Genomic DNA, 26,970 nt, shown 5'->3' on the forward strand with positions numbered 1-26,970 from the left:
CGTTAAATATATGAACAGTGGAAAGATATAACAGTAATTCAATAACTATGTTGAACTAGTATCGGTTTTACTCAGATACTTTCTAACAGAGCAGCCTTTATCCTATACAATCTCTCTTTTTGATAAGGGCCTTGTACATTTTATACTAGGTAAATAATAAGTTACATATTATATACTAGATGATACTAGATACTAGATAGATATAGAGGATATCACAATTTTATTGATATAATGAATAAGTAAGACAAAATGTTCCGTAAAGGTACATAATAGTAAGTTTTTTTTAATTTATAATATAGGAATAGCAGTACCCCTGATGGTAAGTGGATACTACCGCCCATGTCCATGTCTGTAATCAACCCTAGATAGGATTAAAGGTCGGTCATAGATGCGCCGCTACCCCTGAGGACTAAGCTGGAACGCCTTGGAAAAGTGTGTCTCCATTACCACTATACGTGCATATATGATTGTTAAAATATTAAAATATTTTGTGTCATAGCTTCACAAACATTCTAATGGTAGGTTGTGGACTTGTGGGTGTTATCAAAACACACAAAACAAATAACAATGAAATTACGTTGTATCTCAAGCAGATATCGCAATTCTTGTAGCCCTGCTGAATCTTCAATGGAACCCTAAAACGAGCTACGGGTATCGTATCCCTACTGTAGATTGTAATATACGAAATATCAGAAATTCTTAGCAAACAAAATATCGATGAAAAATACAAACGATCTAACCAATAACGCTTTATAATAAAACAATCACCGTATCGAAAAATGAAAGATATTAACATAATTTTGATATAAACATATTAATTTATGTTTCATATCCAAAAACCAATGACATTAAGCCTAGAATCTCTGACACTGTGAATGCAATTTTGTTGCAACAAAACTAACGCCAAAAAAATGTAAATGGTCAAATTTTGACATTTTGTAATATCATGACTGCAATCTCAATACAACAATTTGCATATTGCGAATTGGCAGACACGGCCTGAGGCAATGTTAGCCGCCTTTTACGTCATCAACTTGCCAAATATCCACTAATTATTAAGGAAAGAAGATTTAATCATAATTATGGGAAGATAAGTGTTTAATGTCGCTATTCGTAAAGGAAATTACTCATCTTGAGACTAAGAACGGATATTCGATTTCATTTATGTTTTTTTATTATAGACCCACATTATTCTCACCTATATTCCTATATTCGTAAGTATTTCGAGGAGCATGTAGTCTTACATTATCATATTAAACCACTAGACAATCAGTATCAAACTATACTATTGATAATTTTTATTACTTAGGGGCTCTAAATTTGCGACACCTCTACTGTAAAATTCTCTAAACTTTACTAAAAGAATGATGGATTTAGATAGAGTAGTGGAATTAGACATATTATAATGTAATAATAGTAATATAATGTAATAAACACATCGTAATCGTAAAAATATCGCAACATTAAACAGTCATAATAATAATTAAAATAAAATATGGTACTGACACATCAAGTGTATCTCGAAATTCTTTGAGTAAAATGGATTACATGATAACCCAGGGGTTCCCAAAGTGTGCGCCGCGGCGCCCTGGTGCGCCGTAGAAAGTAAAGAGGGGCGCCGTGTGTCGATCCTCTAATTATTGGACACCACAAATATTGGCGTTTTGGTTCACATTGATTTGATTGAATAAATATTGTATTTAATTTTTGTTTTTTTCTCAAGTCTTTCTTGTTGTTTTCCGTTTAAAGTCTTTTATAATAACATATTGTACAATTTTATATTGTGGTATTTCAATTTTCGTTTCGATCAACCTAACGAAGGTAACTGCTATTATTGTAGGTCCTATTTCTTTCGTCTGTCTTCTTCAAATAATTGGCTAGGACAGGGCGCCGTCAAAAATATTACACTTGTAACTGCGCCGCGGGTTACAAAAGATTGGGAACCACTGTGATAACCCGTTCTATAATACTTGCAAGATTGTTGTTATTTAACCAAATATTGAAATGATAGATGAGCACAATTTCTTGTGTAGGCCCGGTTCACACGTACTCGTATATTACGATTAAAGTGATTTATATTTATTCTTAATAGCCATTCGTACAGTAGAAAGCCGGAATAAATTGACAATTATGTAACAAATTCATCACTGTTTGTACATTTTATTTATTACGATACATAAATGATTTACAAACTATACACAAACATTGTTGTTGCCTATTCAAAATATCAGTTTTAAACAAGACGTCTTCAGTGTCTTCATAATTATATTACCGGCTTATCATATTGTCTACATAGTATATTTTTACAAGCTTTTATTTATCTTGCCTAATATTTTACAATAAAAACTATCATGTTTTTTGGAGTTTACTCCTTAAGAAACGATTTGAGTTATAAGGCCCGGTACGGAAATTTTATGAGGAGTAAAATCAAGTGTAACACGAAAAGTTGAGGCGTTACGTAGAAAGAGACAAACATATATATCCACACTTTACGCGCAACACCAGTGAAGTGAAGTCACTGAATAGAAATGTCATAATTTTATTTTTTTGTACTAGTGACGTGAAGGAATGCGTTGTATCGGTAAAATAGGTTCACAGACTACATATTAAAAGTATTTTTAGCCACAAATAAAACATAGATAATTTAAAATAAGCCAAATACGAAGGTGCTAAACTCGGACATGTATACATGTCCGTGGACGGTTACGGTACATTTCGTTTCGGACATGTATACATGTCGCTGGGCGGCAACGTAATAATGATCCATTACAATCCCTCCTTTTTATTATTTATATTATTCTGTAACATACTTTATGTAATACGCATTATTATTGAAGTAATATAAATAATCCGAATAATTACAGATATATGTTTGTTTCTCTTATAATTTTAGCAGATGCGTTCATTTACCCTTTTTTTCTATTCGATATATATCATAATTATCGTTCGTTTACGGAGTAAACTCCAATCGTGCGTCGTAGCTGACACACACACACTTTTTTATTTATTGCTTTCTTTATATGTGAGGGTTAAATTCTTAGTTTCTTGTAAATTAAATCGGACTCATTAACTGGTACGATGGAACTGAAATTTTGCAAAGGTACATGTTTAGCTTGAGTGAGAATGTAACATTAGATTAGTGACGTTACTCTAAATCCATCTTATGATACAGGTATAAAACGAAAGGGGTTTCTGAAAAATCGAAAAATATAATGTCGTTTCTAAAAACCTTCTATTGAAAACTATTAAATTTATTTATCTGTTACCTATAACACAGATATTTTAATTGAGTTTTAATTATAAATTTCCATGCACCCGATCTACTGTTATTTTCTTTATTCTTTAGGATGAATATACCTCGTAAATTCTCTTAATATTAAATGTAAATAGAGGATAGGGAGACAAGCGTAAAAATTCCATCCAATATATAATTATGTAAATATTTTTCCAAAAACGACAATCAAGAAATTGTGAAATTTTCGGTTTCATTGATAAATACAAGGTTGTTTTAACATTGATTGGTGTTAAGTAGTCAATGTTGTATTTCTTCATCATTTTAAAATCACAGACAAATTCATAAATCCTGATATTTGAATAAACAATCGTTTACTTATTGATTATGTGTCATTACAAAATGTGCAAACAAGTATAAATATCTACATATTTTAAAAGAATAGATATGTAAAAGCTTTTGATATATTTAAACACAAGACTTTTAAGTAATTTATAATTTTAAATCAATGTAACTTTTGCTATAATTTAATATTAAATACAAGTGATTATTTGTTTGTCTATTCGCTTGTTTATTTAGCCCTTTATTATAAGCTTTGTTCGAATTCATCAAGCCAAGTATAAGGGCATTAAGTAGCATGTTAGGGCATAAAGTAAAGGCAAAACCAAAATATATTTGTGGTATAACCATAATAAACCTTTGTGGTTCGCCTCCGGCTGCACCACCGCCACACCTATTTCTACCTAATAAAAGCAGTGTTAGGAGTACTGGAGCACCCGGTTTGAAGGGTGTGGTAAGGGAGACAGACTTTGTCCATGGGCACGTCCATGGGCGGCAGTAGCCACTTACCATCAGGTAGACTGTATACTTGTCTGCTACTCTTATATTATAAATAATAATAATAATTTATATTGATATTGTATAATCGACACATGAAACTTAAGTAATGTATTTCATAACATTATAAAATTTGCATTAATTAGGTTAAATCATAAAATGCCGCTAGTAATTTCTTCTGCATCAACATTAGAGTTGTTTCCTCTCATTTTTACAAATCACGTCTAACTATGATACAACGTCCCGCCATACAAATGTTCTCACACTTTTGATCTGATACATCCTTTCTACATAGTTTGACTTCGTTTCCATACAATAGGTATAATTGAATTTTATATACTTTTTCTAGTGATTACATTTATTTCTTAATATTATAAATATTGGAATTTTAAAGCTTTAATGTTAAAGCTTTTTAATTCTGTAACTTGTGTATTTCAAGTATACACAAAATCTTTACAACCAGTCAGCAAGAAATATTTGTAATGTCTGACTCGGTTAAGATCAATCCGATAAGTTATAAAACAATATTACCTGTAAGTATTATATACCTACGACTAAGCTTGTTACTAGAAATAATATAATTCGAAAATATAGATAAATATAAAATAGAGATATAAAAGCATTTTAATATCTATCTTTATACTATGCACATATAATAATATGTCGGTTTATAATAATTCCACCTGCAAAATTAATAATATTGTTTGTTTTCGGACATCTTTTAATAAAATATTTCATTGGTGGAAAATCAACCAATTCGCATTGAAGCAATGTGGAGGACAATCAACACATTACATCTTTCCTCACAGTTACAAGAAGGTTGGCAGCTAAGTTCCCGCAATTTTTAACCGACTTCATTAATATTAAATATTTCACATATCTCGAAATGTTTGTGGCCCAACGTTTTAAATTGCTTATTTAATTATTCTCGTTAATTTAAGTAAATTTTCACATAATTAAAATAGAACGTTTCGTTTAATAAGTACTTTACATTACATAGTTGACATTTCACATATTGAACCATGAGTACAATATGGATTTAAGTCATCTAAGTGTTGAACAATCAACCTAAAAAAGAGCAGGAAATTAGTTTCCAACCTATTACGTCTAAAAACGGCGGTTATATACCACCACCGAACTTCTTCATTAATCGGCATGATCTAATGAAGAAAATGGAAGAAAGTATAGTCCGCGCCAAAGTGCTAGTCCACTCTGAAGTTGTTGCGATCAGGTGTAGTCATACAATTTGCTATGGCGACACGATTCAATTCTATAATCAGAGCGGACTAGCAATTTTACGGTGACTATACAATTAAGTGGACAATATACAAAGAATTGTTGTAAACGTTGTAATTTTCAAAAATATTTACCGAATGCTATCCGCCGCACTACGTTTCACTTCATCTGTTGAAATTGCATAACGTAAAACTGAAAAGGAGAGCACGTTGCAAAAAATGAGATAATATGTTATTTTTGTAACACACAATATTTCGTCTCCGCACGTCACACCGATCTCTATCTTAATAAGTTTTAACGACCATCTTGAAGATTACACAAACTTTTTGCAAGTAGTTGAGAATTTGGGATTCTTATAAATATTACATGTTTCAACATAATATAAAAGAAACAATTGCATACTTGACATATCTTCATTGTAAAGATAACTAATAATTTCACTATTTCCGTAGATTGTGAAGGTGGTAGAATCCTTTGTTTTGCGGCACCACCACCACCACCTATTTCTGCCTCATAAGAGCAGTGTTGAGCGCTGCTGTGTTCTGGTTTGAAGGGCCACACCCTTCACGGAAAAAAGTAAGGGAGACATACTTTTTTCCGTGTCGTTCCAGCTTAGCCGACTCCAGGTAGGAATACCTAATCCTACTGAGGTTGATTACAGATGCATGCTCGTCTGCTACTCCTATATTATAAAAAAAAAACACATTAAAGATGCAGTTTTTTTCTTACCTCCTTGTATAGGTTTATTATTTCTACAGGAACGTTTATAGATTTAAATCATGTATTTAACTCGCTGCATAATATGCTGCTATTTGGTCATCCTAATGGTAAGAGTACGAAGGAACATTGTAGTGTAAACTTCAAAATTAATACGTACCTTATTACATACAAATATGTAAATATAAATACGCCGAGAAAGTAAAAATATAGTCTATCTTTGAAATGTAAATATATGCAGTGTTTCTGTCTACATATTTATTTAATTTAAAAAAAGTGATTCAAGTTTCGTAAACTACTCAAGGATGTGATATTTTATATTCACATTGCCTGATACTACGATTCTTTTATTGTGGATAGTACCAGACAGACGTACAAAGGTCACACATACAAATACTAAGACGAAACAAAATATTTAGGTTTTAGAAAGGTCGAAATCAAACCCCAGAATCTGCACGATAGATCGATAACAGCATTATCACTGTACCACGCAATACACTATTGATCGATGAAATCTTATAAACAATTGACACGAGTAACATTTTGGATCTTAAAATTATGTAATCCGAGGACCATCTAAAATTTTTATAGTCAAAAACGATTCTAATCTATCTACGAAAGAATATCTGCCCACTTATATGAATGAATATATACAATAACTTTTCAATCTTTTACAACTCAAAAAATCCCATAAGCCCACCTGAACTTGTGGGCTGAACAACTACCTACATATGAAGCTGTTCACTTATCGGTCAATTTAATGACGTTATCTCTCTTATTATCAGACACATGTCACCTAAAATGATTGTTTAATCGTACCCCTAACCTTTTCTCATCACACATAGTGCAACGCTGATGTGTACTCAACACTACGTAATATATAATACTAAATAAGGTCATTACTGACACAGGTTATCAGCTATAAAATCTATAGTTACTCACGAGCCCAATATTAAAAAGGCGATGTCTGAATTGAAAACTTACACAACTTAAAACACATAGATTTAAATCCGGTACATTTTATCAAACGGAATAAAGAGGTTAGTCTATTTTTTTTTTTGTTCTTTTTAAGCATTTTTTATAATTGCTAATATTATAGTCATTAATTATAATCTTAAAAAAAACGTAGTAGATCATAATAAACCCTAAATATTTATTTTATGCTTCGTGTTTTTTTTTTTTTTTTTTTAAATGTTAATCATTGCTTCGTGTTATATTGTGTTAGTGTCTCTAACAATTTGTGTATTTTCCAAAGTATCACTCGAAATTTGACAATTTATAGTAAGTACTATTTTTTGATAGGCGGAAATTGTAAAATTCCGATCTTTAGTAGACAAAACATTGGGTAAATTGATTATAAAGAATAACGGGCGTAAGCTAAGTATATCTTCTCCACACCTCAAACAAAAACGCAAAAACGATGTTATTTGTAAAATATAATATGTATAAAAATTGCAACAGTAAAAATGGCTATTTGAGCTCGTTTAAATCAGGATAACAGGTTATTTCTTGCACTTTACTTTCGCACATTCTCATACAAAAGTGCTAAACTCAATACAAATAATTTATGAGGCACTAAAGTTTATGTCCAATACTATTAAGCTTGTATTCGAATGCTTACGCGCTTTGTACGATGCGCCGACCGGTTTTAAGTAAATCGGACAACAAACGAGTTTGATCATCCGTTATTATTTAACTATATAGGATGTCCTAAAATAGTTATTGCATGGCTATATTTAATGAGGTTTTGAATATGTAATATCCTGTAAACTAGATATAATTAAACTTAATTAGTTGATTGAAGTCTGTGTAATATAACAGCGGTAGTAGCGATGCTGTGTTCATGAGGTCTACTTTGTACATCCGCTAACAAATTATCAAAACTGTCAAAAAGATCATTATTAAGTTCATTTTTTGGCTTTTTTTGGGTTGAGTTTGTTGGTTATGCCTGTCAAATGACTAATTTCGTTCATTCGTCGTCTAGCCCGCATAAATAAGTTCACCGGAGCAGGATGGCCCTGAAACTTCCGATTTCGAAGTATTATAAATGAAACACTATTTTCACACGTTTAAATTTGTGACGGTTAGGTAAGTGTGCGGACATGGCATTAGTTTTTAGTGTAGGTACACTACGGGGCAACGCGCTTAGTAATCTCTAGTTGCGTTCCTTGGTGATCCCGGAGTCCTGAACGCAGCGCCGAGGATAGCTACCGCGGGGGTTTTAGTGCGAAAGAATCCCACATAACCCCGTGTCGCTTCCATAGAATAGGGTACCTTTTAAAGATTTCCCCCTCGTAAACAAAAAAAGGTAACCTCCTGTAGAAAAACAGATGTGGCTAGTTACGCATCTACGAAAGATACAAATGATATACAGTTATTATCGGCACACGCTCGCCTTTCACTGACTCAAACTGATAAAGAACGCCTTCTGATAAATTACATAATATGCACATGTTCTCACGTCCATTAAAGGCTTTATTATCAAACAAAACTAACTTATCGTTTCCAACTTTACTCGGATGAATGAGTCATTTGTACTTTTATGCATATAATAGCTGCATTTTGCACTAAATATAGTGAAGGTGATAAATTCCTTCAGGGTTTGCCTACAGTGGCGTTATCACCACAACTTTTTTACTGTTAAATAGCTGTGTCAGTACCCTTAGTATTCGTTTTTACGTTTTTACAAAAATGACTGTTTTTGTATGTGTTTATTTCCAATACATTTCCAATCCAATGAAGGTGGTAGAACCCTTTGTAGTTCGACTCCGGCGGTACCACCGCCACACCTATTTCTACCTAATAACTGCAATCATTAGCAGTGTTAGGCGCTGCTGTGTTCAGTTTTGAAGGGTGTGGTAAGGGAGACGGTCTTTTCCGAGGCGTTCCAGCTTAGTCCTCAGGGGCAGCGGCGCATCTGATTACAGATGTCCATAGGCGGATGTTCGTAGCCACTTACCATCAGGTGGACTGTATGCTCGTCTGCAACTCCTATACTTAAAAAAAAAAGTTCTGATACCGTCTAGGGGCGCTGATACAGGTCTCCAATGCCATTTAGATGTCAATGAAGCGGCGTGAGGTGACGGCGGCACGAAGTGATCGTGATAGAAGTTGTCAAATGGACTGCATACGATTTTGCTAGATAAATTAATAAAAAAAGTATTATCGGGAATTACTAGTCATTTATCTTAACATGATACATAATTTTATGAATAGTCCCATATTATATTATTATATGTAGGTTTATAACGCATTATACACATAATAATATTACAAGACAAAAGTGTAAAAACATCAAAATTTAATTTTTAACACTATTTAAATAACTACACGAAAAAATCTCTAAGACTTATCGATTAGCCTGTCCAAAATCATTTACGCAAATTATCGTTAATATATTTTGACTAGAAAATAATGATCATACGCAATTATACATCATAATACGTAGAGTACTTAGGCCTATAATAATTTTGACACTTTACTTCATTATAAGAGTTGAATGTAACATGGGATAATTAATTATAATGTCAAGTGTTTGTAGTACGAGAGCTGGCGGAGAAGATCTTACGTCTATTTAATCACAATACACTTTTTATAGATAACTAATTATAAACAGACGAAATAGATATTTAGTACACTACGTCCCTAGTTATTTAAAACATTTAAATCAGTCAATCACTAATAATGAAAACAATTGAACATTTTTTTTATAATATAGGAGTAGCAGACGAGCTTGCATTCCACCTGATGGTAAGTGGCTACTGCCTCCCATGGACATCTGTAATCAATCCCAGATAGGATTAGCTATATTCCTACCGGGATGCGCCGCTACTCCTGACAAGTAACGCATCTGAAAAGTATATGTCCCCTTACCACAGCCTAAAAATCAGAACACAGCAGCGTTTAACACTGCCGTTATGAGGTACAAATAGGTATGGCAGTGGTGTCGCCGGGGTCGTACCACAAAGGCTTCTTCAGCCTTCAAAATAATCGATAAAAAATAAATTAGTTAACACGTAGTAAATACGCAGCTCTTAGACTATAGTTAATTACTTATTTGAAAGTTAAAGCCTTTGATACTTGATAGCCATTGATTAGTGATGACACTGATGACTTCACAGAAAATTGGTTAAGCATTAACCTATATATTGTAAACAGAATATTAAATAAAAACTTCCATGTAAAGCATAATATAATATGACAACGCACTCCAATTTTATTTATAATTGTATAGTATGTATAATAAATGTTTCTTGACGATTTTAATAACATTAAATTTATTGGATTTATAAAGAGCTAGACCTTTTTGTTTTCTTCTCAAGGGGAAACCTTCAAAAGGTACCCGGTCCGTGGGTGCGACTCGGGGTTATGTGGGATTTTTACCACACTAACCCCTCCCCGCCCCCGGTGGCCGTCCTCAGCGCTGTGTAGAGGACTCCGTAGAGGACAAAGAAACGCAACCGGAGTCCTCTCAGCGCACTGCCCCGTCGGGCTCCCAGGTGAGATTGAATCACCATACCGTCAGGTGTACACGATGGTATGCGACTACACATACCGCCGTCCTTCCCGGAGTCCCTTAGGAGCTAGAACCCTTTGTTGAAGGTGGTAGAACCCTTTGTGATTCGACTCCGGCGGCACCACCGCCACACATATTCCTAACCAATAACAGCAATGTTAGGCGCTGCTGTGTTCCATTTTGAAGGGTGTGGTAAGGGAGACAGACTTTTCCGAGGCGTTCCAGCTAGCAGCCAGCAGCTAGCGGCGCATCTGTAGCCGACCAGGGGTAGGAATATCTAATCCTATCTGGGGTTGATTACAGATGTCCATGGGTGGCAGTAGCCACTTACCATCAGGTGGACTGCAGGCTCGTCTGCTACTCCTATATTATAAAAAAAAAATCGTTGGCCGAGCGGTTTGAGCTCCCACTCTTGCCCCCCGCAAACCCGAAAGCCCCTTTTAGTCGCCTCTTACGACAGGCAGGGGATACCGTAGCCTTATTCTGGTCCCGGAACTACAGGGACTTCACGCCTGGGGGCCTCATTTACGCCCGCGGCGACTCCGCCTTCTCCTCCGAGCGGGTTCAGCGCGCTCCCTAACTCGTTCGGCGTCTTCCTTTGCAGACATTACGTCATTACAGAAGGATATAGAGCTAGACCTAGTTAATTGTCACTGGCTTAAAAGTAAATTATTTTTTGTTATAAATAAAATACGGTAAACTAAAATTATAAAGTTTCATGGTAATATTGCGTGATCAAATCTAAATAATACCAATTTTATTTGGCAATGTTCAAAAATGACCACATGATTATACTTAAGTTATACATGATTACTTATATAACAGTATATCTTATACTCGTTTATAAAATTCTCGTGTCACAATGTTAGTTACTTTACTCTTCCGAAACGGCTTTACCGATTATCCCCAAATTTTATATGCATATTCAGTAGGTTTGAGAATCGGCTACTATCTATTTTTCATACCCCTAAGTGATAAGGGTTGTTCACCCTTAACATTTTTTTATTTATTTGGCAACACAACGTTTTGCCGGGTCAACTAGTAATATCTAAACGAAATTCTCAAAACAGCAAAAATTCAATCAAACACAAATATTTAGTAGAAGATAGTGTTTAATCAATCGTCTCATGTTTAATCAATCATAAGTTGACGGTAAATGTATTTCAATCTGTGTAATACTCAAGTCAATTCAAAAATAAACGTTCACTTTTTGCTATTCATGTTTAGCACATTTACAATGTCTGCAATACAAGTATTAAGATATTATAGACACAATAGGCAATTTATATATTTATAAAATTCTCATTTTCAAATCAATTTCACTGTCATTACATTATGGAGATGATACAAAGCCTACCTTTATCATAAATGTCATCATGGTGCAATTTTGAACATTTTTATCACAAGGGCAGTAAAAAGAAACATATTTCATGCAACATTTTATTATTCATGAATAATAATAACAAAAAAGTATCGAAAATTAAATCTATTATAATAGTTCATACTTATTACTAAACAGAAACACTATTCTAATAAATAATTTGGTAAAAATAAATGGCATCAAAAATACATGCAAGTTATTCTTTTGCAGATTATAACATTTTTTTTAATTTATCTTATTATAAGATGTAGGTCGACTTCCTGAATAAGCACTTTTGTAGCTCGTAGCATCTGCAGGTGTTATGTACTCAGCATTCTGAATAGATAAGTCGTTCTCTTCCTTTTGACCACTTTGGGAGACCGAACTTTGACCCTTATCATATTCACTTTGCGACGCAGGAGTAGCACCATAATAACTATACTTTGCTTGGGAATTCGAAGGATAATAATTGTAAAAACTTTGTGCAGAACTAGGATAGAGCAAATTGTTGTAAAGAGGAGGACTGGCCTGGGGAACCACAACCATTGCGGAGGGATGACTCAAATAAGGATTACCAAGGGAAAGTGGCTGATAGCTTTGCGGGTAATTAAAATGTCCCTGAGGAGAGACTGAGTTAATCAAGGGGTTCGGATGACCCACTTGATTCGTAGGGGTGGAGGAAAATAAAGATTGGGGGTACTGAAGAAAAGGGGAGGAAGGAAAGTGAGATGGCTGCTGTATTATCGCTAATTGTATGTTTCCATTAGATTTTGGAGGTGGAAGCTGATACTTAGTTTGGTAACCCGGGTTGGGTATAAAATTTAATGGCACAAATTGTGACGTCGGTTGGGGTGTCACATAATTTATTTGCTGATGAGGCGCATGAGTAGCTACGTTCTCTGTATGTTGATTGCCAGAAAGGTAATACTGGCTTGCTTGATTTGGATAAAATGAATTTGGTACTTGCGCTTGGTACGATTGACTCGAAGGACTACTTGTGCTTGGATTTTGGGAATAAATATTGTACGTGTAGTCCGGTTTCTGAGCTCCCGTTGGAATCGCATTCAAAGCTGTAGTCTTTGTTGCTCCTCTTTTCTTCTGCTCGCTCTCCTCAGCTTCGCTAGCATAAACCAGCGTAACGCAAACCAAAATGATCTGAAATAGGTAATTATTTGTTAAAATAAATAAATCCTTATCACGCGGACTGGTCATAGGCTTATTTAATAGCTTATTGATAAAAGGATACAATGAATAAGGATCTTGATCGAGAAACTCACCAAAATTTCCCTTCTCGCCATAATTGATTTGTAGCTACACCTTCAGGATACAATTACATTATTTTCTCCAGGGAAAATGCGCGTTGCGAAAGGAAAAGTGCTCTATTCACTAGCGCTCGGAAAAGTGTCAGTGACTATCAAGTTCATGCATTTATATGAGCGAGCTGGCAACTTTCCTCTAGTTCCAGATTGCGGTTACGAAGGGAAGTGACCGTTCGATAGGTCTTTGTCCTGAACCATAAGGGACATGTCTCATAGGACACGTTTGGCTTGCGAATGCAATGGCTTGCTTTAAAACTCTCTTAACAAGCAAACGTATTTTGAATTTGTACGTATTTCGTAGATAGTAAAGTAATTTTTAAATTGTTGATGTGAAACATCTATAGCCGCACGTAAAACCGATTTCTGGCGTGGCGACGCATGCCATGCCGGCCACGCTATACGATAAATGTTTATTCAATAAATAGTCATCGTTATCTGGAAAAAAATCGTAATATTTTATTTTATCATTATGACATATTTGTTAATATGTTCTTTTCTACATATTACTTTTACAAAATAATGTCGATGTTTCACATTTGCCAGGCGTCCCGTGACGGCTCACATTTTTTTCAATGCGCTGCAAACTTGTTAACTTTTTTTGCTACTATTCTTAACAAAACTGGATGGTGGAACAACTCAGTTGCCTCGTTTTATGACATTATTATAAGATACGAGTACATAACATGCCAAATACTGTTGTGTATGTTACACATAAATATAATAAAATTAAGACTACCTTTCATCGCCTGTCGCTTACCCCATGTTCTTCGCACAAGCCGACCACAGATCCAGTTCTACTCGTGTGTAAACTTCCTGGCTCGGATTGCTTCCATGCTTGCGAACGTTATCCGTTTCCTCTTAAAATGCGTGTCCAGTACGTAACAGGCGGCAAATGCGATTGAAATTATTGAGTACCTACACTATTTTTTAATACAATATTTAAAATATTTAATTATATTATGCAATAAAAATGTAATTGATAAAATTGTTATAAAAACCCAATGTTTACAAATATAGCCTTTGTTATTCCTACAATTAAGACGAGTCTAGTGAAATCATGAGGTAAAATCCGTCAAGCCATTTGGACTAAGGGACGTGTCAAAGAAGGAGACTTACAAAAGTTACAAATTAACAATACATACATACATGGCATATGCTCGAAACCATTACTCTCCATGGTTTCGTAAATAGGTGGTACAATTCTTTATGATTTTAATGAAATGGCATTAAAAATAAAACTAATTTTAGTTAAATAGACATAGCATCAAAACCAGACAAATATCACCGGTTTGTTAAAGTTATATTCATACCTTTTCATCAATGTGATTCTCATCTAATGAAATGTTAAATTTTTTCACTACGGGTGGAACTCAATTCTATTTGAGATTGATTAATAGATCTAGGTATACTATATACAATCTTGATCTTATTTTTACATAAAAAATCTATTACATAACTCCATAATATTCTTGCCTTTAATATTTTTTATTATTTATTATTGGTATTTCTTTACAAAATTATATCTTAAATTGCAATTTATAGTTACATTTACTTTTGATACACACATAAGTTGACATAAATAAAAATATCGTAACGACTTTAAGTGACAGTTTTATTTATCCGAAGTGTTACTTCAAACGTTAGATCAACTTACACGTAATTGTGTAGTTAATCTGAGCTTCATGTGTCAATACTTCTATTACGACATTAAGCAAACTTATTAACTACTACTTATTTTTGGAGTATGAAAAATAAGACTAACTGTAATACTTTTACATTGACGCTACGACATTAAAGCTACGTAAATATTTATGTTCCTATAATCAAGTATTGAAAGAACTTTGCGTAATGCGTGACGTAAAGATTTTTCAAAGAAATGAAAGGCTGGTCGTTCTACCAATTAATATGTTATATATTATAGGTTTCAAAAATATTTATGTAACTATGAATGTAATTTTAAAATTGGTATGTCCTCAAGTTACCCAACGTTAGCTGTCTGTGACGGAAAATAGTTACTTCCATAAAAATACCATTACGAACGATATTTTTGCAATTATTCTTATACTACTCGTATGTAAATAGCTCAGTTCTGTTCAACAAATAGAATATTTATTTGGCGTATTTAAACGCAAATAATACACCTACGTATATTTTCTCTATAACCTAATTTACTTTAAGTTTAATTTTCAAACATAAAGGTGTATTTTGTATCCAGTATTGTACCTAATGAAAATATAGTAGCCTCTCAAATAGGAATTCTAACATTTACAAGATAGACAACCTTTACAGCGTATCACACAACGAGCTCCTCTGTTCCTCAACGCGTAAACACCATTCATTTAGAAAATTAACGATTGCTAAATAACTTTCATGGGAACGCTTCACCAACAGTCCATTAACACTTTTACTGCTCAGTTGTAAATTGGATTTAATTTGACAGCAAAAATATTTCTTTTCAAATAGATTTTTGGATTTTTTTAGCATAGTCCCTTTAAAATTGTTGTAGCTGCATAAGAAAGCATAAAATGTATCCATATTGCTCTTGGTATAATGTATTTAGTATAGATGTATTTACCGATCAGAATTGTGTATATTAGGGGAAACCTATGTCCATATTGATAGATGGATGTATTTACTGTACTCAATCGTAGCTTTCGTGCGAACGAATGTCGAAAAAAATTATTGCTAAAACATTATCGCTGTTTCAATATTCTAAATCTAGTTGCAGTATTGTGCCATGGCGATAGTAAGGAAACACTTCAATTATGTTCTCAGTCAATAAATCTGTAACGCGACATATATTTTCTGTTAAATGTAGCAATTATTACTACATTTACCATTTAATATACCATTTGATAAACTGAATAGCCCAATGGTATATTCAGCTTCCATTGTAAAGGTTCAATGTATAAAAATATATGTATAATTAAGAATTACTTAATAAAATAGTTTGAATGTAGAGTTAATTCAATTGTATCAAAATAATGTAATTTTCAGCAAACACAGCTGTACAGTAATATTAACAATATTCAGCACCGTAGATCTGTCCTACACGCAGCTTCCAGGGGAACAACCATCATTTTGCTGCTCCATAAAAAATAAACTTTAGCATCCTTAACGTAATAAGTGGTTAAAATAAAAAAAATATTTGCAAGATTTTTAAACTTCATTTATTAGGATAATTTTCTTTATGGTTAAGGTCACATGAAGCGCGAACCTCAAATCTTGCCCGGTGCACTCAGATAAATGACAATATAAGCTGATGACTCACTGATGTTTTATACTAGAGCTCCATCTATGCGCAAACGCAACAATCTAAATGAATACAACCTACCGCAGTAAACAGTGAGTCTAGCAAAGTGATAGTAGGCCACAAACTCTACTCACGAAGTTCGTAATATAAAGGTAGATGGAGCTTTATAGCTTAGCATAAGCATGAGCTTAGGTAATCTTTAATACACTTAGTTATTATATATTTTAACATTATTAACGTACATAACGGCTACTAAACTATTAAATAAGTAATTCTCGAAAATACATTGTATTTAATTCATTTTACATATTTAATAAAAATTTACACATTCTAGGCATAAACAGGTATACAATATTTTAAAGTAAATGATTTTTTAATATAAATATCGTTACTTATACCTAGATAAATGTAAAATAGATAGCTGCACGTTTCTAGTAAGTAGATGACTTAGAAAAAAATGTTTCTAGTTTGTAGAGTTATATAGTTAAAAAAAATATATAATAATAAACTACGTTGTCACCAACCCGAAGAATCCTTAAAGATCAAAACAAATAGTTAAAATTCGATCTTTGTTCGGTAAATGGGATAGATTGAATATTAATAACAGACGATTAATAATAATAACCGAGATCGCTGACATAACAGCATAGCTTTAAGGCACAGAAACATTTTGATAAATTTTCAGTCATCCATAACTCTTACACTCATGTTGCTTAATACATAATGTTTTTTTGATTCATTCGCATCACTATGCCATGAGCTCTAACAGCTTACCTCTGGACTACACGCCTACCATTACGTACATGCGTACAATGTACATACATACATTTGTATGTTTATAACACTTTCCTTCCTGATGTAATTCTGCAAAGTTGTTAATAAACAATCTAGTACTATCGTAAATTAATATCTGTCTTACGGCATCGGATAAGAATATTGAAGCCAGTACAGGTTAGGAATTCTAATTAAACGAGTCAATATCTTGTTGCTACTGTCATAATACGGAATATATTATTTATTTATTTAGTTGCACCAACAAGGTATACACAAACAATAAATAAAGGTAAAAAATATCACAAGGCACAAAACAAGTGTTACGTCATTATAGGCGCAAACAACAATGGACAGACGATAACAGAATTAATGAAAAAAAAATATTTTTAAATAATTACAAAAATATTTTTAAATAATAATGATTACAAAATAATTCCAGATTAATTTTAATTATTTATATACTCGTACAGAATAAAATGAACTAAAATGTGAATGAATGTTTGAGATGAAAAGGGTGGTAGAACTCTTTGTAGTTCGACTTCGGAGGCACATTCGCCACACCTAATTCAACTTCATACCATTCTACCTTCTTATAACATCAGTGTTAAGAGCTACTGTGTTCTGGTTTAAAGGGTGTGGTAAGGAAATCATACTTACGCGAGGCGTTCCACCTTAGTCCTCGGGACTATCAATGCACCTGTGGACCGCCTCATATAAGACTATCCTTTCTTGGGTTTATTAAATACGAAACGATTCTTTTGATTTCTCTGAAATGTTATATTTAGGTACTGTTTTACAGTGGGGAAAATTCGAGCACAATCGATAAATGATCCTTAGATTGCAAAATTATATCATAACAAATAGCACAGTTAGCGTGGTTATAGAAGAAAGCTTAATGAAAATATCTAACTAATAATGACAATTAAACAAAGCTAAAGCAGTAATAGCCTAGGGGTTAAGAAACTCGGCCTCTTGTTCGAGCGGTCCGAGGACCAAATCCCAGGCACACCTCTGATTTTTGAGTTATGTGCGTATTAGAAATTAATTATCACTTGCTTATACGGTGATGGAAAACATCTTGAGAAAACCTGCATACCTGAAAAAATCTAAAAAAATGTTTTCAAAGGTGGCCAGCGCGGTGGACTCTGGCCTAATCCTTCTCGTTCTGTGCAGAGACCCGTGCCCAGCAGTGGGAGATTAATGGGTGGTGATGAAACAAAGCTAAGCTCAGTGGTAGAGGTACTTTTCATATAATCACTACTCTATCTTGCAGAAAGACCTAAACCAGACATTTCCTGCAAATGCCGACGTGTAATCAAAGAGATCTTCACGATACATTAACACTTCATTCATGCCACTAACCTTGTAATTAATAAGTAATAACACGTTTATATAAAGTGCAATTATATTCATGAGCCTAATTTCTTTGTGCATTTAATTGCAATAAAAAGTAATGGAGTAAGCGGCGACTTTAGAACTACTTTTGATAGTTGTACTTAACCAACACTTTATTTAAATTATTTTATACTTTGTGGTATAATTGAAGTTTTTTTTCATATTGTAATTACATTAAAACCGAATGGCTTTCGTAAAACCTTTTTTTTAAATATTGCGGCCGGCTTTAATAGCAAACGCGAAAGGAGCCGCGACCCCATCTTGATAAACGATGTCTTAGTGCAAATGTGGCTTGCCATAAGATCTATTTATCTGATGTAATATCAGAAATTACGTTAGGAATCTATTTTGTGTAATCAACGGAAATTTCATGATTATATCAAAACTTCATTCATATCAACAACTATGTAATTATCTACTATTGTTTACTAATTGTTAACAAAAAGATCTAACTACGTACATGAACATTCGCTTTCTTTTGAATGAATATAACTAACAAAGGAGCAAAAAATATACACACCGTTTTTACATTTTAGCAGCAATCTAGCGCTGTTGTGTTCTAGTTTAATCCAACTTACGTGATCAGTCTTTGATAACAATCTTAACACAGAAGATTCCAAGAGAGCCTGTGTTTCTTTAGTTCCATATAATTTTATAATAGAGTATGCAGTGCAGCTGATGGTATTTTGCTACTGCTGCCCATGGACATTTGTACCCATTCTCTGATAATATAAGTTTCCTACTAAGTCGAAACGCTTTGGTTATGTAAGTGTCCCTTACCACACCCTTCAACAATTGTTGATCGAAGACCACACGTTTCAAACGGGTAGCCAGCAGCCATTAACATTGTTGTGAAGAGGCAAAAATAAGTACGACGATGTTGCCTCTGAAATCGAACCACGAAATGTTCGCCCAACTTCAAATCACAAATATTTCTACTAAATACGGCTTTGTAATAGCTTTCCTTTTTAGACGGAATCTAAAAAGGTTCTCTACCCTACTTAGAAATTTCAGTTACCTAACATTAAACTTGAAACCACTGAAACTTGTATCCGTCGATGATCTTTTGCAATTCTAAGAAGTAGATTTTTCAATAATTTTAAGCTTTATTTAGTTGACACCTTAAGTTTATACTAAAACTAAGGGCCATCATATATTTCTAAGGAATTTATAGCATGTTTTAGCCTTTAAATTTACAGTATCGTACTACTCGTAATAATTCTACGTAAGTATTGCAGTAAGCTTGTTTCTTTGTTTTGTGGGTTGTGCTTTCATGCCACAACTAATAAACCAATCTACAAAAAAAATTGAAAATAGAAAAATTATATCATAGATACGAAATAATGCTTTTAATTCTGACAAACATATATATTCTCCAAGGGAATTACAGACAGTCTTGAATATGTATTAGCCGTACATAATTATCATGTACCTACCTATGTTAATAGGATTATGTACAATTTAAACAAAGTTGCAAAGTAAAATCTGTAAGGTAAACTGGATGCATAATATTATAATGCATCTAACTAATTTATTTTTCAGCTTTACCTTGTCGGTGTCAACAAATATGGAATGTTGACTTGTTAGTTAGTCCCACTCGATTTCTAAGCTTCTAATAAAGGTGTCACAGGACAACTACTGGTTATTCAATAAGGTAACATCAGGTAACGTCAAACACATCATGTTGGTTGATAGATCTTACCTTACTTCTAAGGGCGTGGGAATGATTAATAGTTTAGCAGAAAATATACCAGTGGTGTCCAACGACATAATATTACCCAGTTTTTAAACGTACCTCATTGAGAAGGATTGTATTTGAATAAATAAACTCCAGTTTACGCGCGACTTTACAGTAATGTTCAAATTATTTGATTAATAAGGACGTATAAGGTATCTTAAATGTACCCATGAGAAACATTAAGTATTATAATCTATGATCAAAGGTAATATAAAGCTAAACCTAAACAATACTTTATTTAAAATAACAAAGATACTGACTGTTTTATTATTATGTTTTGAAGATGTTTTTAAAATTATACCTAGAGTTATATCTGTAATAATATAAACTAAAATACTCTGGCATAAAATCTAGCTCAATAGACAACTGATACAATAGGTATCCTTGCCTATAAGTTCCTATTAATGAATGATAAAGAGAACAATGTATACGAAGAAATTATTACGTTGCTCATTGAACCTTAGGCGTTAGTTTTTATCGAAGAACCGACATAATCGATTATGCCTCATTTATAAACAACGGATATCGCAAATGTAAGTTAAGCGTAACTGACAAACAATGTATCATTCGGGTGTGAAGTGGAATGCTCGATGTTCCGTGAACAATTACATTTTTTACGAACAATGAAGTATCAGTGGATGTAATGTAATGGTGTTATGCGATGTTAACGATTCTAACGGAATTTACTTATATTGCTTTTGTTCTAACAATGCTCAGTTTAGCAGCATCCTGGGACAAAATTAGTAGATTTTGAGAGATATTACAAAGAATTTTTTTTATAGTATAGGAGTAGCAGACGAGCATACAGTCCATCTGATGGTAAGTGGCTACTGCCGCCCATGGACATCTGTAATCAACCCCACATAGGATTAGGTATTCCTACCTGAGGTCGGCCACAGTTGCGCCGCTACCCCTTAGGACTAAGCTGGAACGCCTCGGAAAAGTCTGTCACCCTTACCACACCCTTCAAACCGGAACACAGCAGTGCCTAACACGGCTGTTATTAGGTAGAAATAGGGGGGGCGGTGGTCCCGCCGGAGTCGAACCACGAAGCGTTCTACCACCTTGAAAATGATTTTAGTACTTATGAAAACAAATAAGTTAATTTCAATTTTGCTTTACAGGTTAAAAATCGTGCTCTACTAACATATAATATTACGTTAAAATAAACCATAAAAACTTTACTTCCTGCGTAAAATAAAACTATGTCAGTGGCCATCTATTTCGTAATCGTTCTGATTTCCCATTTAAGTTCGGACATCCGATCAATTAGAAATGAAAACATATAATAAGATAAAAACAACCAGTTACATAACATCCGAGCATTCGGAAGTGAATGCGGTTGACTTCCATCTGAGATCTACATGTCCCCTCGACCATGAAGTATTAAATAACATTTAGTTTACACAACTCGAGAATGCGTAACGCTCACCTAATGTGTTGTTGGATTGTTATTACTGAGAATGAAATTGTATCTAATACAATGTAACTATCAATCTCAAAATATTTGTAATGAACTATTAAATTTACAATCAAAAGATTTTGCTTTTTTTTTTTGTTGTTTTGGATTAGAATAATGAGTACACATTATATATTATGTTTTTTGTATCAAATTGAAGTAGGAAACAAGAATCTAAACCACCTAATGGAAATCTACCTATGGACTTTTGTAACCTACTTCTTATGGTATAGATAGATGTTTCTACCTAAAGATACTGATGCGTGGCCACTCCTGAGGGCTGAGATTATGCCTCATATGTAAGAGTTGGCACAGATCCAATAACACAAGCGTTAGTCGCTATACAGTTGAATTTCCTCACTTTCTTACAAGTGAAACCGATGCCACGGATTATTTAAGCTGCTATTAAGTTTCCTTTGCCCACGTTACGGCTAGATATTATGCAGTCTATCGATTTGCAACCTTATACTCAATATTTTACCTTTACAAACTGGCAAAGTATTATGACACTTCAACATAGAAGATATTAGCTTAGATAGGCTTTAAGTACTTGTGAATTATAATATGTATTTTATATCTGTCTGAAATAAGTAATACATCTATATATTAGGGGTATGAATGAAAATCAAATATTTCGGTAACATTTTATTGGCAACAATAACAACTTACGTAAATAGTTAATAATAAATATCTATCTTAAATCACTAGTATTTACAGAAAATCACTGTATTCGCTCTTATTACAATTGAATCTATGGATTTTCTAGATTATAAAATATTAAGATTTATAACTCGATAATCAGTTCAAAGCATCGAGAAGGTCATTACAGACATGATAATTGCGTAAAAATTAGTAAAAAGAAAGCACTCCTACGTATCCAAAACACGTACACTGACTGACAGCGAGAATCAAAGCGGCCGCTCGCCGGTAATTAGCGGAACGTACACAAATAAATAACACCAAACAACTGCAACGCTTTCGCTCACTTCCACCCGCACAATCAGTTCTTGTTCAGTATCCACTAACCCTCATGCATCTTTACCCTATATTTACAAGAATAATTCACTTGTGATCCTACTGTAATTTTGGTGCGCTCATTAATAAAACAATTAATGATGGTGGGGCTTCAGTTCCTCGCTGTATTTGATTGTGTTGTACGAGTTTTCGCTGTAAGCACCCGATGCATCTTTGGGTGGCCCGTAACGGGAACTGCTGTGACCCCCAAAACTGTATTTAGGTCCGGAAGAGAAAGAGTTCAACGAACCATGGCTGGAAATTGGTCCTTTGAAAGATGAGCTTCCATGACCGAAACTGCTGGGCGAAGAATGCTTAGTAACGTAATATTGGGGGCTGGAAGATGCTGTATGGGCGTTACCCGCGGAATACGAGCCAGTGGGCACACCATATGTTGTACCAGGGGGAGATGGCAAATGTCCACCGGAAGAGAAAGCTGCAAGAGATTCTAGGGATCCAAAACTACCTTCTGAGGACTTAGGTGGGAGATAAGAAGGTGCAATAAATTTGGAAGAGCCACTACCAAATCCGGCCAAGGAGCCTCCAAAGCTTCCACTGTAGCCTTGGCTGGAACCTAAGGATAAACCGTGACTGCCAGATGAGGGTTGGTAGCTGGAAAACGAAGGGGCACCGTATGAACCAGAAATACCTGACAGACCATGTCCCTCACTTTGAACTGATGAACCGAGGAAAGTAGATGGTTTGAATGAAGCTTTGCTTGGGGGCAAGTAACTACCGCCGATGTGCTTTAAAGATCCACCGAATGAGTGTCCAGATCCTCCTAGGGAAAGACCGGCTAATCCTGAATCACCAAGAGGGAGAGTTGGCTGAATGTATGATTGTCCAGAGCTTTGACCACCGTAACTCAGCGGAGCAGAACCTTGTGTTTCAGACGGAGTAAACAGGACGGGTCCCGTAGAACTGTAAGATCCAAGTCCCTTGGTACCTGCGGCATAAGCTGGAACAGATACGTGACTTTGTTCGGCCAGAGTGTATTGCTGCAATTTAGGTGCTCCATATGTAAACTGAGGGAAAGAGAGTTCTTGACCACCTTGACCATGAGCAGCCTGTCCTCCGAATTGATAAATGGCTTCCTGTCCGCTAGGTAAAGAAATAGCTCCGGAGTTGAGGCCGTGAGAAAGCTGGCTCATGAGTTGCGACAGGTCATTGGACACGAGGCCTCCATGACCCTGGCTGGCCTGAAGTGTTATAGGTGCAAGTTGTAATGTAGCATGGCCGCTGGCTGGCAGACCTTCCGAGGAAATTTGGTATGCAGCTCCTGACCCATGTTGACTGACTGGTTCTCCATAAGTGAAGCTAGGTTTAGCTCCACCAATGCTGTAGCCAGCGCCGACGCTGATCGCGCTCGCGCCCTCGTGACCGAGAGACGGCGCCTGGTAACTATGCGAAGAATGTCCCGATGATGGATATCCTCCAAGAGTTTCCCTTTTATCCTTTGGTTCTTCGGATTTAGTCTTTATAGCCCATGTCGTTGAAACACTAAGAGCGATGACGAATACAATCTGCAAACAAATGAGTAATTTTAATATTAACGCAAACATAGCAAGTTAAAAATTGTCTAGTCAAAAAAAATATTGATTAATATTTATCGACATGAAGCTACATCATTTCACTTTCATCAATGCAAAACACTGTGGCGGGATGCCGAAACGAGTTTCTACCGTGCTTAAAAACGAGGACCCGCATGGCACTATTCAAGATTATAGCCTTCATTATAAATTTAATTTCACTTTTGCCGCTTTTACGGGCGGAATTAAATATCTACTCTATGATTAACTGCCAAATTAATTACACTCGATAAACGCCGATAAATGTTTTCACTCTTATTTTTATTTATTTCCAATTTTTACTACATACTAAAATCTATGAAATATTTAAATTACAGGATAATACTAAATGTAATTGTATAATTATGCACTTGTTTTTGATAGTTCGCTTATCTCCACAATCGCGCACTCACCGTGATTTTCATTTTGTTTGCTTATTAGAATTCGAGTCACGCTAATGAAACTAAACCACTATTCGAATGTTTGATCACAACACAGAACTATATACACTGATCGGACGGCTGTTTGCTACAACCGCCGAATTTGTAATGTGATGTCGCAGTGATTTCACCGAATTTATAAGACGGCGAGCGGTGTACGCACCCGCTTCTGTGCGGGCGCCGTCGGGAGGGTAAAAGTATATCGGAGGACCCTTTCACTGAACTGGCTGAAAGAATGGGAGCGGGCCATCGGGCTTCCGAGCCCAACAATGAGGTAATACTTAGAGGCCGGAAGTATTACGTCACTGATCACGGTTTGATGCACTTATTGGAGCGGTCGGTGCTCGGGTGACGCACGGAACAAGAGCACTACGTACAGGAACTGTTTGTTATAGAACCTAGCTTGAAGTTGGTTGTATTGTCACTGATTGAATGTCTCCGTGGCACGCATAATGCAGTAAGTCCTTATGGGGGTCTAAACACAGAAAGCATTTATTTTATTAACATCTTTACATACAAGCTTTTTTGATCTACTAATAGTATGAAAAATGGTTGAGTATCGTACTTCAATGGCCAATATGTTCAGATGATTTCAAATCGTTCTTAAGGCTTCTTATAAAGATTAAAGATTACTATACAATAATGAAACTCCGTCTAATAGCTTTTCATCTTCCCCTAGGTAGGAAAACACGCATGACATAAAGTCGGTATCTTTAACTATCAAACTTCACGTAACCTTATTTTGTAGATCAATTACGATCTACACAAGCCGGGCTATGCGTGTCATATTTATCATAACTATATGTTATTTAATATATTGTAATAAAGTTACATGTAATACTAAGTTAATTGCAGTAGTTACATAGTGACTCTATTCCCTACATCAAATTGTTATAAATATAGCTAAGTTATGGACCTAAGCTTAAAATAGACTACTATAACATGAAGTATATAACTCCATGAATTCTTATAATAGGAACCATGGAAAAACGCATCATTCAACGACCGTAAGTTGGCGTAACTAATTAAAACCAAAACGATGTGGAATGAAATTTATAGGCGTTCTAATAGTCTAAGTTCTAATAGTCTGATGTATTGCCAGACCATTAGCAGTTTATTTGTTTACTTTGTCCACGGTAGAGCACAATCGTTCGCACAATGTGTTCGGAATCAGTAAGATGCACTTTCATTTGTTTAACGGCATTGTTTTCTCGAGAGTGTACCGTATTGTATGACTTCACACAGTAGATAACGCTACTAGTATTACCCTATAATACTAGTGTTACTATAATAATGAAGCATATGCAGCTTCTTTATCGATTACATAAAAATAAATATTATGAAAGTAGAAATAAATAAATGTCTATTTTTTATTATAATTAAAACATCTGTATGTTTTTTTTCAAATGATCATTAATTTTCTAAATAAAGCCAGCTTATTTGAATATGAATATAGCAATTAATGTAGCATTGTAAATATATTTTTAAAATACTTCAAAGTAATTAAACATTTTTTTCAAATAGTAACAATTAATATAACAATAAATTTAAAAGAACTACTAAATTAAATAACAATTACGCCTTAAACAAAAAAAATAACCATATTTTTATCAATAACAATATTACACACGTTATATAATATTAATTGATTTTAAGCTTAATTAAATGAATTAATTAAAGCAGCACTAAGATTGCGAAACCACAAAACATATGACTGAAACAGAAATAAAATGTTAATTGCTATATAGCTTTTATTTTTTCATAATTAGACAACATTCTCATGACTTAGCTACATAGAAAGCTAAATAATAGTCAACGAATTAGCGTTACATTTTAATTAGATAACTTGTTACAAATGTTAAGACAACTATCTCATGCACCTAATACGATCTGTATAAAACGTAAATGTTGTACGTAGATTAAATTGTTAATATTAAACGGTTAAGATAAAATTGAAATAAAAGTGCGAAAAAGTTACACGGCATTATTCCTTTAGACCTTTTTTATTTTCATTTATAGACGTGCAGATGTTTTTCATTTATCATTACTGCCCAGAATGTAATCCTATCTGATCTCTCTATTTGACGATGCAATAATACGGGGAGTGTTTCC

The 26,970-nt window shown here is 34.3% G+C and overlaps 2 protein-coding genes across 2 annotated transcripts; both read right to left on the minus strand.

Annotated features, from left to right (window-relative positions):
- Positions 1–11,964: 11,964 nt before the first annotated feature.
- LOC140745933 (uncharacterized) lies at positions 11,965–13,336 on the minus strand. Its single transcript, XM_073077938.1, has 2 exons — positions 13,176–13,336; positions 11,965–13,053 (listed from the first exon to the last, which is right to left on the minus strand). The coding sequence occupies exons 1-2, from the start codon at positions 13,194–13,196 to the stop codon at positions 12,145–12,147; spliced, it is 930 nt and encodes a 309-aa protein (XP_072934039.1). The 5' UTR covers positions 13,197–13,336; the 3' UTR covers positions 11,965–12,144.
- Positions 13,337–22,468: 9,132 nt separating this feature from the next.
- On the minus strand, positions 22,469–24,992 carry LOC140746019 (uncharacterized). Its single transcript, XM_073078041.1, has 2 exons — positions 24,832–24,992; positions 22,469–24,373 (listed from the first exon to the last, which is right to left on the minus strand). The coding sequence occupies exons 1-2, from the start codon at positions 24,841–24,843 to the stop codon at positions 22,946–22,948; spliced, it is 1,440 nt and encodes a 479-aa protein (XP_072934142.1). The 5' UTR covers positions 24,844–24,992; the 3' UTR covers positions 22,469–22,945.
- Between the last annotated feature and the right edge of the window lie 1,978 nt (positions 24,993–26,970).

The sequence above is a fragment of the Epargyreus clarus genome, unplaced genomic scaffold (assembly GCF_041222505.1).
Source record: "Epargyreus clarus isolate Ecla_fem2 unplaced genomic scaffold, WU_Ecla_fem_2.2 ptg000001l, whole genome shotgun sequence".
Classification (NCBI taxonomy): Eukaryota; Metazoa; Arthropoda; class Insecta; order Lepidoptera; family Hesperiidae; genus Epargyreus; species Epargyreus clarus.